The following is a 12,434-nucleotide window of genomic DNA, read 5'->3' on the forward strand; positions in this document are numbered from 1 at the left end:
GGGTGATGGTTTCAAACTAGAGAAGAGCAGATTTAAATTAGATCTTAGGAACGAGCTCTTTACCATGAGGGAGGTGGGACACTGGAAAAAGTTGCTCAGTGAAGTGGCTGAGGCTCCATTCCAAGAGATAATCAAGGTAAGGCTCAACAGGTCTCTGGGCAAGATTTAGTGGAGGATGTCTCTGCTTACTGCAGAGTGGCTTGAGCTAGATAACTTTTGGAGGTCCTTTCCAACATGAACCATTCTATGATGCAGATGGAGGTGGACTAGAAGACAAGGTTTCAGTGATGAGCTCACCAGGATGTATTCCACCTGGCCAGCTGTCTGTTCATAGCACTGCAAAAACATGTGGCGTGTCCACAGCCAATGGCAGTTACAGAGAGATGTTAGGATTTGTAGCTCATAAATGTCTCCAGACAGTCCTAGGCTTCTGAGTCTTGTTGACAGGTCTGTGGCTAAATGATATATTCACCTAAAATGCAGTTTCAGCTTGACTTTCCTACCTGACCACGCTGCCTACACCAAGTAGCAGCAGAGACACCGGGGTATACAGCATTTTATGATTATGCAAGCATGTTCAGAAGTGGTAATTGCAAAGATAAGCTTTCTGAATGCAAATGTGCATCTATTTAAGAAAACACAGATACCCAAATGTGTGGTTCTATGTTAGGAGATGCTGTGTCAAGATCACTGCTGTTACCTCCATGGGACAGAATGGTCAGAGGTCATCAGGTTCCTCAGAAGCGAAGAAGCTGGAGAGCAGCAAATTGTTCTACATGGAGAGATCTTCCTACCTTGTTCACTTGCAGCTCCCTAGCAATGGTTTTGTTTTGTCACTGCCTTTCTCCCCAGAAGGTAAGCAAAGGCTCAGAGATGCTCCAGTAACCCAGCTTTCCCTTTTCAGAGTAGAGGATCCAAGGAGAGAGGTGATCTGAGGCAAGGCACCATGGAAAGTGTTGGCAGCCAGGATGGTTTGTCTGCAAATTTCCCTGTTTCCTTCATGGACAAAGATGTTCCACAGACTGCTGTCCATGTTGGGAGGAGAAATGTTATGCTTTGGGGTGGTTATTACCAAGAAATCTGAATCAGAGCTCAACTATGTTGGGTCTTAAATACTGAAATAGTCAAGTTAATAAATATTAGCAGAAAGGACTGGGGCAGGAGGGAGAGTCTGACTCAGGCTGCTAACACTTGCTCTTTCTAACAACAGCTAGTCTGTGCCAGCAGGGCCTGGAGAATTGCCCAGAGCAGTGTCACCTCTGACTCCAGCGTTAGCATCCTAATGTGGCAGTGTACCTCTCTCCTGGCTCCTTCCCAGCTTCTTTGGCTCATTGCAGCAGCCATTATCTGAATAAGTGTAAAGAGCAGAGGAGATGGCAGGCTGGGAAAAGAAAGAAAAGGATTGCTTTTCTCAGCCTGGAACATCTTCTACGTCACTGGAGGTTCAAAGGGAGACACTGCACTTGAAATATGTGTTCACCCTCAAGTTTCCTAAACCCCAATTGTTTTTTGCAGAAAGATATGATGTGCCCTTCTCTCTGGCAAGACGGTAGGGTAGAAAATTGTGTTCCTTCTTCTATTCCCAGACCTAGAAGCGGAGGAAGGAAAAAATCTCTGACTTTCAAAGAAGAGCATATATCAGGTTGAGGGGTGCCTCATAGTTTCTTTTGGGGCTAGAAGACATGTAGGCAACATGGACTCAGAATTAGAAGTGGGATGGCTAGGGTTTGTCACGAGGCCAAGAGTCTTTATTATGCAGCAGCCACTGAAAACTAGGGCCAAATTCACCAAACTGCATATTTTTGTGAAGATGATGGGAAAATGAATCTCTTGGCTTTTTTGGAGTCAGTAGAGAAAGAATATCCCAGAAGGAAAACCTTATAACAAAGAAAAAAATACCCAGGCACAGAGTAAATCGGAATTCCTTCATTTACGTGTTTAGCACTCGATGCAGCATACTAGACTACTGTTGTGGGAGCCAGCTTAAATAAGGAATGAATCCTGCTTCCTGGGTTACCTTAGCACGATAAGCAATGATCTGTTGGGAAACGGTGATCTCACCAAGGAAGACAGGGTAAATATTGCTTTAAAGGCCTGTCAAAGTAGATCTCTGGCTACTTCCCTCGTGAGATTTCTGACAGGTCTGCTGTCACATCTAAATGGCAGAAATATATATATGAGAGCAAGTGAAAACATGGGACATATGAATGTTATTGCAAAGTCCTTCTTCATCCCTAGAACTACTTCCTTCAGAAGAACCACTGGAGAACAGCCAAACAACTATCATCTCTGCAAACCCAAGATAATTCGTCATACAACATCTGCCTGCAACAGGACACGTTGGATCTTTGATGGAGACAAGACAGACATATAGCCACAAGAGAGCCTCAGACAGTGGGCTAAAGGCAAAGAATGTGCTAGGCAACAGCCACCTGTTCCTTCTGCTGGGACCAGAGCTGCCATTAGTGTAGTTACTGGTTCTGGTCTCAGTTCCAAGGTCAGAAATGAGATGGGACAGGTTGGGTTGGTAGGGCTTTCCTCTTCCAGGCATCTTTTGCCTGTAACACTGGCAGAAGCTTAGCTGTTAATAGAGAACCAGATACTATTGGTGACTAATTTGCCACATTTTTTTCCACTCCTGTTCCATTACTATCAATTCTGACAGGCTATGGCCTTTTGTTAATTCTCTTGGAGCAATTAGATGGATGACGAAGGCAACATAATCCAAAACCAGTTATGTAAGTTAAAAATGAGTTTGTCCAAGTTGCAGAATCTGTGCAGGATAACACATTCTGGGAACTGCTTTTCCAAACCATTGGGCAAGACTGCCTGCCACAAATGAAAACTGACGTAGAAATTTGATAGTAGGGTCAATTTTACTGTATCTCATCAGGAAAAATGATGTCTTGGTATCCTTTGGGTGGTTTTGGTTGCTTGGCTTTTATGTGTCTTTTTTTTGGGGGGGATGGTGTGGGGCAGGTGTATGTTTTGCTTGTTTGGGGTTTTGGGCTTGGGTTGAGGTTTTGGTTTGGTTTTTAATTTTAACAGCCTTTTGCCATCAAGAATAATGTCAAGCCAAGTTTGGGAGGCCAGGAACATAGTGTGGGGCAGAGATGAGTCACACCATGACCCTTGGCAAAGAGCTTTATTCACTTGAGCCATCAGAGCTATCCAGAAGCTCATGCTGACATGGCTAGAAAAATTGATTATTTTCATATTTTAATGGACTACCCTTGAAAGCAATAGTGGAAGAAAAAAAAAAAATAGAATTTCAGAGGGGGGGAAAAAAGTCAGGGATCAAATCATAGATGTGTTTTGTCAGCTAAACCCATGTATTGTCAAAATGTTCCACGTTGTTAGTAAGTCATTAGGTCAATAACACCACATGTTATCCTAATTTAAATGAACTCAGAGATTAAGTTTTCCTGTAGTGAAAGTTGCTTTCCTGTAGTGCTAACAGGATCTTGAGCACAATTCTCATGCCAAAATAGCCTCATTCCTTCTATAGCAGTGCAATGTTTTGTTATCCTGCTATGCTTATTTAAAACTGAAATGTAATTTATATGATAAAAATAATTCCTTCTCGGTATAATGTGTACAGAAGTGCATTACTGATATACACATATATGTGTGCATTACTCTGAGAATCTAAAGGGAAAAGCACATGCAAGAACTGTGCACACACTTTTCCATGTATATTTCCTGCCATATTTCAACTAACTGCCTCTTTAGCTTTTGGAAAGAGAATCCTGAAAACTTACATATATCATCTGTAAAGGTAAGAAAACCTGTCCTTATTTAGCCCAAACATTAATACAATCCTATTTCTTTTGTGAGGAATAAAATAAAAGCAGCAATCCATATGTTCCTACCTCTAAACTGACAGGATGAAATACTCTCTACATGTTACTTGTAAGTTTTTACATACAACTAGAGATAATATAGGTAATAGAGATGCTGGATAAGTCTTGGTTAAGTTCAGATGTATAGTTCCAAATGACAGTACGAATAAAAACACCCATTTATGGTTGCTAAGAAACCTCCCTCCAGTGCAAAGGAAACAAGATTGGGGGAAAACATTTGTCAGCTGATCTCATCTACTCAACCTGCAGAAAATATCAGAGCAACTGTTAAAGGGGGCATATAAACTCAAGTTTAGGATTCTAGGAGACCTAACATCACATAAAACCATCAAGGAAGTAAGAAATTTCATCTTTTCTAAAATACTGCCACTTCTTGCCTTAAATAAAATGTAAGTATGTGTTTAATTCAATACAGACAGAGGAATTGCATGAATGTTAGGTCTCGTAGTGCAGATTAGAACAGAAATCATGATAGTTATTTCTACATGTCTTCTGCACAGAGAACATCCTATGGGTGGCACAGTGACTGTTTGAAAAAAACAAGATATCACACAGACAACTGTTGAGGAGCAATTCTAATTCTTCCATTACTTCTAATTATATATATATATATATATATATATATATATATATATATATATATATAATGCTGATGTAGCAATTAAAGGTAAATCACTCATTTAAATGTATGTTCAGCACGATTCCTTTTGCTTCCGCAATGATACTTTACAACCTAAATATACTAGACTAGATGATCTTTTGAGGTCCCTTCCAGCACATCATGACATTCTATGATTCTATGATTTCACTTCAGAATATACAGTCCTGAATGCCTTTAATGAAATCAACACACCAACAAGAGCTCTTTGCTCTTTTAATTACAATACAGCTGCAATATGTCATGCTCTGAAGTGGAAAGCAAGTTGTGTTGGTGCAGAAGAAGCTGCTCAGTCATAGGAATGTCTCAAAATGGGTCATAAAATAACCTAAACTGTTCAGAAATGCAACAAAACAAGTAAGAAATTTCAAGTGGAAAAGATTAATGGAAGAGAATGAAAAGAAATAATAAAGAACGTTACTCTAAATGGACAAATGCAGAAAGGTGGACCAAAGAAAGTCAAAAGGAAAGTGGAAAAGCATGAGACCTTGGACTACGCAAATTAGTGTGAGAGGTCAAGCTAGTAGTCCACGTAATTTCTTATCATTGCTTTGTCTTGTCCAGCAAGTCTACATAGCTTCTTTCTCTCCTGTTTTGAAGAAAAGGAAGTGGTCTGTAACTAAAATGAATTATCAGTGTTTGGGTTTTTTAAACAGGTGATACTAGAAAGTTTTCTGTTCACTCCATGTTGATGTATTTCTTGGTATGCTTAAATAAATCTGTGCAGGGGCATTGACAGGCTAATGGGTGTATTATTATATCTGAAAGGTAAAGAAATCCTGCATAAAATCAATCAATTTATATTCAAGGAAAAGTGAAAAAGTTAAGGGTTGATCCTTTGTGTTCTTTTTCCTGTCCTTTCTTACTATATTTCTAAAAGCTGAACAAATTCGAGGCATATGTTAAAACCTTCTATCACCCTTAATTAACTTAGCAATTACTGTAATGGCTTTAGTCAATTTCGTTTATTTTGCAGAACAGCTAAGCACGGAAGAATGTTCTTATCTCTGAAGGGTACTCCGCCACTTTGAATAATTGGTCAGCAACTAGCACTATGAATAGATTAGAGATACACAAAGGTGAGCACTGAAAAGAATCATCTTCTTCTCATGGGTCACAGAGCCCTGTGACCTGCGGATCTTGACTCCAGAGAAAAATATGACCCTTCAATTACAGTGATATGTTTAGAGCAGTATTTCTTTCTTGTTGTGGACACTTATGTGGCTAGGGTATACTCTTGCACGATTTTCACACGCACCAGATGATTACATTTAGGTTGACGATTTTTCCTAAGGAATGAAATTCGTATCCCTTAAGGCACTTAACGTTTACTGGGGTACTGGAGTCAAGACATTCTATTTAAATATATCTCTCTCATTTGACTTTGTCCACAAAATTTAAATTGGAATGACTTTTGCATGCAAACACACTACCACAGACAACAGTGATACAGTCAAGTAGTCTGGGGTAAGAGAGCAGCCTGACTAAAAGCATGAAATCCACCGTGGTTTCCAGGAATGGAAATAAAGTCAAAGAAAAGGTAAAATGGAACATTAGTTATTTTATACATTTTATTCACAGATGGAGAGGAGAGGAACAGGTAAGGGGAAACAAGCAGAAAAATTGAGAGAAGATAGGGAATGACAGGTTCACTCTGTTAACCAAGGAGGGGAAAATGAGGAGCTAGAGTGGAAACTAACATCAGAAACAGAGATATTAGTGAAATCAACAACTCATTTTTGAGAAAAATGACAGTATTTATGAAAGAACATAACTATGCCTATTGGAAAGATAAATAGTTTGGCAATTGTTTTGTAAAGCTAGACAAATCCACAGTTTCAAGAGGGTTAAGGAAAGAACTCTGTGTTAATAAAAAGCATTGGCCTGTCAGTAAAATCAAGGAACAATATAACATATCAAATACCATTAATTCTGGTTAGTCTGAGAGAGATGGAAGGGTTTTTTACACTACTGGAGGCCCAGCAGATCCCCTGGTCCCTCACAGAGTTGTTAAAGTATTCAGAAGCCATCATACTGTAATACAGTATTAATAGGTGGCCGCCCTTTAGCAAGGCCAGATGAAAGATAAAGGGTATGAAGTGGTCTACACTAGTGCTTTAACAGGTTGTTAAGAAATAAATGACAGTGAGGACAAAACGGAGCAGGGTTAGAAAGTATGTCAGGAAGGACCGTAAAAGACCTTACTATAGAAGTGGAAAAAAAAGAGTCTTTTACATGGGCACAGGTTCATTTTGTAACATGGAGTGACTACAAAGATAGAAGACAATAGAGAAATCGTCCAAGTTTTCTATTGACAAATCCTCTCTTTTTAGTCATGTTGTTTTTGATACTCTGGAAGTATGATATTTAAAGTAGATGAGTGCATTGATATGAAATGAGTCTGTTCAAGGAAAAGGGTAGAAAACTCTACAGCAGAGATAGTGGTTCATCTGCCAGTTTAATAATGATACCATGTGTTTCTGGACAACAGCAAAGTAACAAATGCATGTAAGGAAAGTAATTTAACCATTAACAGTCTGACGCCAATAGGACTTTAGAACTGAAGAAAAATTGTTGAAGAGTAGATATGGAGTAAGTCAAATAACTAAAAGGCATGAAATGCAGTAGCTACTTACTAAAGGGTGTCAGATTAATTTGCTATAAAATATATTACAGAAATAACTGTGTAAGGTCAGGGAAATGGGATGTATCAATTGGTTGGTGTCCAGGGAAGCGATGGACACAGGAAATATATGAAATTAGGATGGAGAAAACAGGTGTTTTGGCAGAAACCTTGCTAAGTTTGTAAGAAGTAGATACAGATGAGACTGCAGCTGGTTGGGCTAAAACATAGATGATTAGCTCAGGAAAAGGCCTCCAGTGTAATTTTTGAGACTCTTTAATACTTGTGCTAATTTTACATGATAAAGTAAATCTGACTGTTGAATTAATAAAATTTTCAGATGGCATGTTCATCATCACTGAAGGGAAGTGAATGGATATTTAGAATGTTTGAAGAAAGAAGGGTGGAAAAAGTATGGTAACATTTAGTACTAAATACATAATCCAGATTTTTAAGGCCTAGTATGAAAAATTATTGGCATAAACTTTGTATAATTAATTGTAGTGGTAACGAGAGAGAAAGACTCATAAATATTGTCTGTCAATATAGAATATCAATCAGCACTGCAGCAAGACTGGGAAGAGTACAAACTTGATCTGAGGTCCGAAAAACAAAGCATTTGTAGATAGAAAACAAAAATACTAATGCCAAGTCTCAAGACCTGATTTGCAATAAAATCCTGGCTGGGAACATGCAAGATACATGAACTCAAACAAGAACCGGTGTACGGATGACTCGTGGATGAATAACAATATCAATTTATTCACTTAGAGAAGAGTTTGGAAAATATTCTTCAAATTATAGCTGTGAAGATATATTGTTATTGTGTTAAAGATTTAGTACAAACATTGAGTAAGAAGAATTGTTATTTGAAGAAAAGAAACAACACTAGGAGAAACACAGGGTTGTAAATGTCTGTGAATAAACATGGAGAATTAGAGGTGAGATGTGAAACAGTTTTGTTTAGGATTTTGCGTTGTTTGTTGGTTTTGTTGTGGTTTTTTTGTTTGTTTGTTTGTTTTAATTAAACTAAGCCTACAGGAGATTGCCTAAGGTAAAGAAGGGGAAACAGAAGAGTTAAGACCATTGCCTCAGGAGATCTCTTTCAGATTTGTGCTACACGACTTCTGTCCTCACCTTTTGTAATTCCAAGACATTCCAAAGCATTCAGGACAAGTTTTGCTACACACCTCTTGGATATCAGCTGTGGAAGAAGATCCTACATTCCTTAATGTAATAAAAAATACTCTTTTCATGAGGCTATAACACATATGTTCCACAGACTTCCCTGATTTCCCACTCACTCTCAGGTATACATCACTGTGCATGTTTGTGCAGCACTGGGCAGAGAAGAATCCCAACCCTGATGGGATTCCACAATGTAGAGATAAACAAACAAAAAAAGATTCACAGTAAAAATAACAAGTTGCAAGCAATTTTATTCTTTTCAGTTTGTGGCCTGTATGTTTCATTGCCTGAAGCAGCTGATGTATGAAGCTCATCACAGAGTATTATTTAGCTTTCTCTGAATCACTGAATGGCTAGGTTTGGCAGGGACCTTTAAACATCAGCTAGTCCTTGACAGAATAAACTCTTGAGGTGCAGATGAGCTTTCATGGATAGGGAGAATGATCCATCTTGAAGCTTTTATCAGCTTTGAAATGCTTAGCACTTGCAGACTGCACCATACATATACTTGACATGTATGACTTGCAAATTATGCTAAACTGCTGACTAAGGAAGTTTAACATACACAGAACAGGAGAAAAAAGAAATAATAATTGATGTGGTTTAATTATTTCCAGTACCTACATCTTCCAAATACATTAAATTCAGAGCGAAAAAAACTGCAGTACACAAGAAAAGGCATACTGTATGTTTACTAGACGTTGGTGTCAACTTTGAAATTCACCCTGGGAAATGAATGGTCATCTCACAACAGTGATATATTTTTGTTTTTATGTAATGCATTTGTTTGATCTTCATCCTGTGAATTTCCCTAGAGTCAAACCAGCTATCTGTTATTCCTTACTTGACCTTGAAAATCTGAATGACTGTTTTAATAGGTGCAGGGTACATTCAAGTTCTGTGACTCTCCTCTGAAGTTCTAAATATTCAGGCTTTCTTAGTAACTTGTACTAACTTGGTGATTCTTATTTACATACTGACTCAAATAACAAAAGTTGTTGATGAAAGGAATAGAAAATTAAACGAAAGAGAAAAATAATTATATATTTCTTAATTTAGCAAGATTAATTTTAGCCAACCTCAAGGGCACATAAATGAAAGCAAGAAAATCCTTGTTACTTCTGCCTGTCCTTACTGCATGTATTTCCTGTGTTTCTTATACAGAATGACCCTCACTGACTGAAGCTGGGACTGAAAAAAAAAAGCTGCATTGTACTGCAGACTCAAATCCTGCTACAGCTACAAGCTCTAGGATTCAAGCATGAACTAAAAAAAGGATTATGCAGAAGGCCAGCCAAATACTTAGTGTGAGTTAAAGGTATGAAGAAAGACACATTCGTTTTGGGGTAAGGTATTTCCTTTTTTTCTTTTTTTTTTTTTTTTTCCCCCTTTATTTTTCCCCTCCCCCCTGGTTTAAATTGCTCAATTATGAGCTCAGATCTTCTGAATCTTTTAAAATAATAAACAGCAATAATCTTCTGTAATGTGAAGAAACATGTGTGGCAGTCTTCTTAAGATCAAATATAGTCCACAATAAAGGTACTTTAAACCCCTGTGGTTGCTTATTACTTCAGGATGCCTTTTTCTTTTTCTCCTTAAATCCTGCTGTACTTCACTCACTATCATTTGCAAGGCTGTGACTAAGGGCCACTTGCAGTTTTTTACTTCCTTTAGGAGTAATAATACTGCAGCAGCATTTATTTGTCAGTAATAGTAGTATTTAAAGAACAGTGCAATAGAATGAAAAATTAAGGATCATTAAGCATATTATTCTGTTAGCCTCAGTAATCTGAAGATATTGGTATTTTCTCATGTATTTCCTTACCTTGAATGTGAATAATTCTTTCATGATCCAGAGTTGAGTTGTCAGAGTGAGGTTCAGCCCAGCAGACAGAAATCAGCACCAGAAAAAGTAGACTGTTCATCTTTGTAGTCAAAAGAATCTTCTTCACTGTAAGGGCACCACATACAGAGAGGCTTGTGAATTTTTGGAAACCTTTACAGTGTTGCACTGCACAACTTGTTTCAGCAATGGTCTTATGAAGAATCTATAACATATTTAACCCACTCAGCTGAAAAAGTTACAGCAGCTCCTAATTTTTCAGGCATGAAGACTGGACTTTTTTATTAAGGAGTCTCATTAAATGAAAATACCAATCTATATTTAACTCTGTCCATGCAGAGATACACCATGAAAAAAAAAAAATCACACACATACAAATGTCCATAAACCAAACTCCTTGAAACCACATGTAAGCAATACCTGTGTTTCAAAAAAAGGTTCTAGTTTGCTTCTGCTGTTCCAGACCTACTCTGGTCTGAAAATACAGTTGAAACAATCAAAGCTGTCACTATATCTTTATCCACTGCATGATGCAATCTGCTGGTGATAGATTTTCAAGATTAAAACCATCTTCTCATAGGTTTTGGCATTTCAATCAAGACTAAGCAGTCAGGGTGGTAAGTTTGCTTGAGCTAAGCAGTAAAGATGACAAAACATTTCCTAGGCTGAATAAAAACATATGTTTTATTTCAGATCCACTTACCATTTTAAAAGATGCCTAAAAACACAATGAAATGTTCAAAATCATGCACAAAGTAGGTTAGAGTTGTATATGCTACCACTGCAGTTGCCCTGATTGATTTTTCATTCATTTCTACCTAGAATGCTGACGCACTAACTTAGTGTGCCAGGTAGGGTCTCTGCAGTCAGCAGAGCTGAGCGCTGCAGGGAAAATCTCTGCCAGCCTCTGAGTAGTAATTAGGCAAATGAAGACCTGAAATAGAAAAGGAGGCATAAACCACAAGAGGTTTTATGTAGAGGGTTCATGCTGCTATGTGTTTATGGCTATAATTTTTCTCAACCTGACTTCTTAAAATAAAATATATCAATTTCTCAACTTTGCCTTTCCAGATACTGGGATTCCCCTCCCCAGTTATCCAATAGTGGCAGCATTACTAACATGCTTTCTCCCTAATGCAGATTTTTTCCCCCGATTTTTTTCTCTCTCAGAGCTACAAATATATCAAAGTTGCAGAGTACTCTCTGCCAGAAGCTGAGTCTGAGCTTTGACAAATACTCTCTATCCCCAGACTCAAACAACTATGTATTTGTAAAGTTTTGAATCAAATATTGCACTAACCCCTATTGCAGACTAAAATGCAAAAATACAATTGACGTTTTTCATAACAGAATATGCATATTACTTGCCTGCCTTTCCATTTCTTCAGTGTGTATGGGTGGGAGTTGAAAGGCAGTTCAGCATCCCTTACTGTGGAGTGTCTAGAGGTAGACAAATGCTCACTGCGCACTATTTTCCAGGTGGTCCATGCTCAGTAACTCACGACTCTCCAGCCACTCCCTCTTTCCTGGAAAGCCTGGCAGTCTGATGACCTCCATTTCAGGGAGCAAGGGCAGATGTGGCTCCCTGTAGAGCACATCAGCCCAAGCCTGGGGTAATCGAAGGGTCACTCAAGTGCAGCTGGGTATTAATCCAGCACAGTGGGACTGCCAGCCTGGTTGCTTTGGAGAGCAGTGCATATCTATGCAAAAGCACACTGCCCTTTGTCTCACAAATCCCAGACCAGGCACCTGATGTACTTCCTCTAAGAGTGAAAAATGCTTCAGGTTTGAGGTTTGGTTTCTTTGTCTCTTGACTAATAACAGATAACTATTCTTTTTATTCCTGAGAGTGTTACTGCTTTAGAAATAGTCTGGTTAATAAAGAAGCTTTGATTTTGAAGGCAGAGTTTATGGAAGCATTCACATCTCAGCCAACAGCTTAGAAGATACTTTGGATGCAAAATGCCCTGAACCCAGGGCATGGAATTGAAGTCCACATGGGCTCTTTACAGACCTGCTCTGGGTGCACCTTAACTGCTCATTAACATTTCACCTCTACCTCTTGTCGCAAACCTGATTTCAACATGGCACTAGTGAAAAGAAACAGTTGCATAACTAGATGGCAGGCAGCATTATCTCTTCTGGAGACAGAATCTCTATCCTTCACTAAACTGTATGCGGAAGAACTGAGACTGTTGCAGAGTAACAAAGATGTACCTTGTGATGGAGAACACACATGTTCCCTTCCTTGTGATGGTC

The 12,434-nt window shown here is 38.5% G+C and overlaps 1 protein-coding gene across 3 annotated transcripts in view; it reads right to left on the minus strand.

The window, feature by feature from the left end:
* HAPLN1 (hyaluronan and proteoglycan link protein 1) overlaps positions 1–12,434 on the minus strand; it is a 76,402-nt gene that overhangs the window by 23,077 nt on the left and 40,891 nt on the right. The window contains exons 1-2 of one of the 3 annotated variants that reach the window (XM_064140463.1): positions 11,544–11,611; positions 10,158–10,283 (exon numbers count right to left, since the gene is read on the minus strand). In XM_064140463.1, coding sequence (XP_063996533.1) covers positions 10,158–10,257 — 100 coding nt within the window. In that variant the 5' untranslated portion in view covers positions 10,258–10,283; positions 11,544–11,611. Of the gene's footprint in view, positions 1–10,157; positions 10,284–10,878; positions 10,963–11,543; positions 11,612–12,434 lie in introns of those variants that run through there. The other 2 variants (XM_064140464.1, XM_064140465.1) reach the window with 2 other exon arrangements.

Source organism: Pogoniulus pusillus, chromosome Z (assembly GCF_015220805.1).
Source record: "Pogoniulus pusillus isolate bPogPus1 chromosome Z, bPogPus1.pri, whole genome shotgun sequence".
In the NCBI taxonomy this organism is placed as follows: domain Eukaryota; kingdom Metazoa; phylum Chordata; class Aves; order Piciformes; family Lybiidae; genus Pogoniulus; species Pogoniulus pusillus.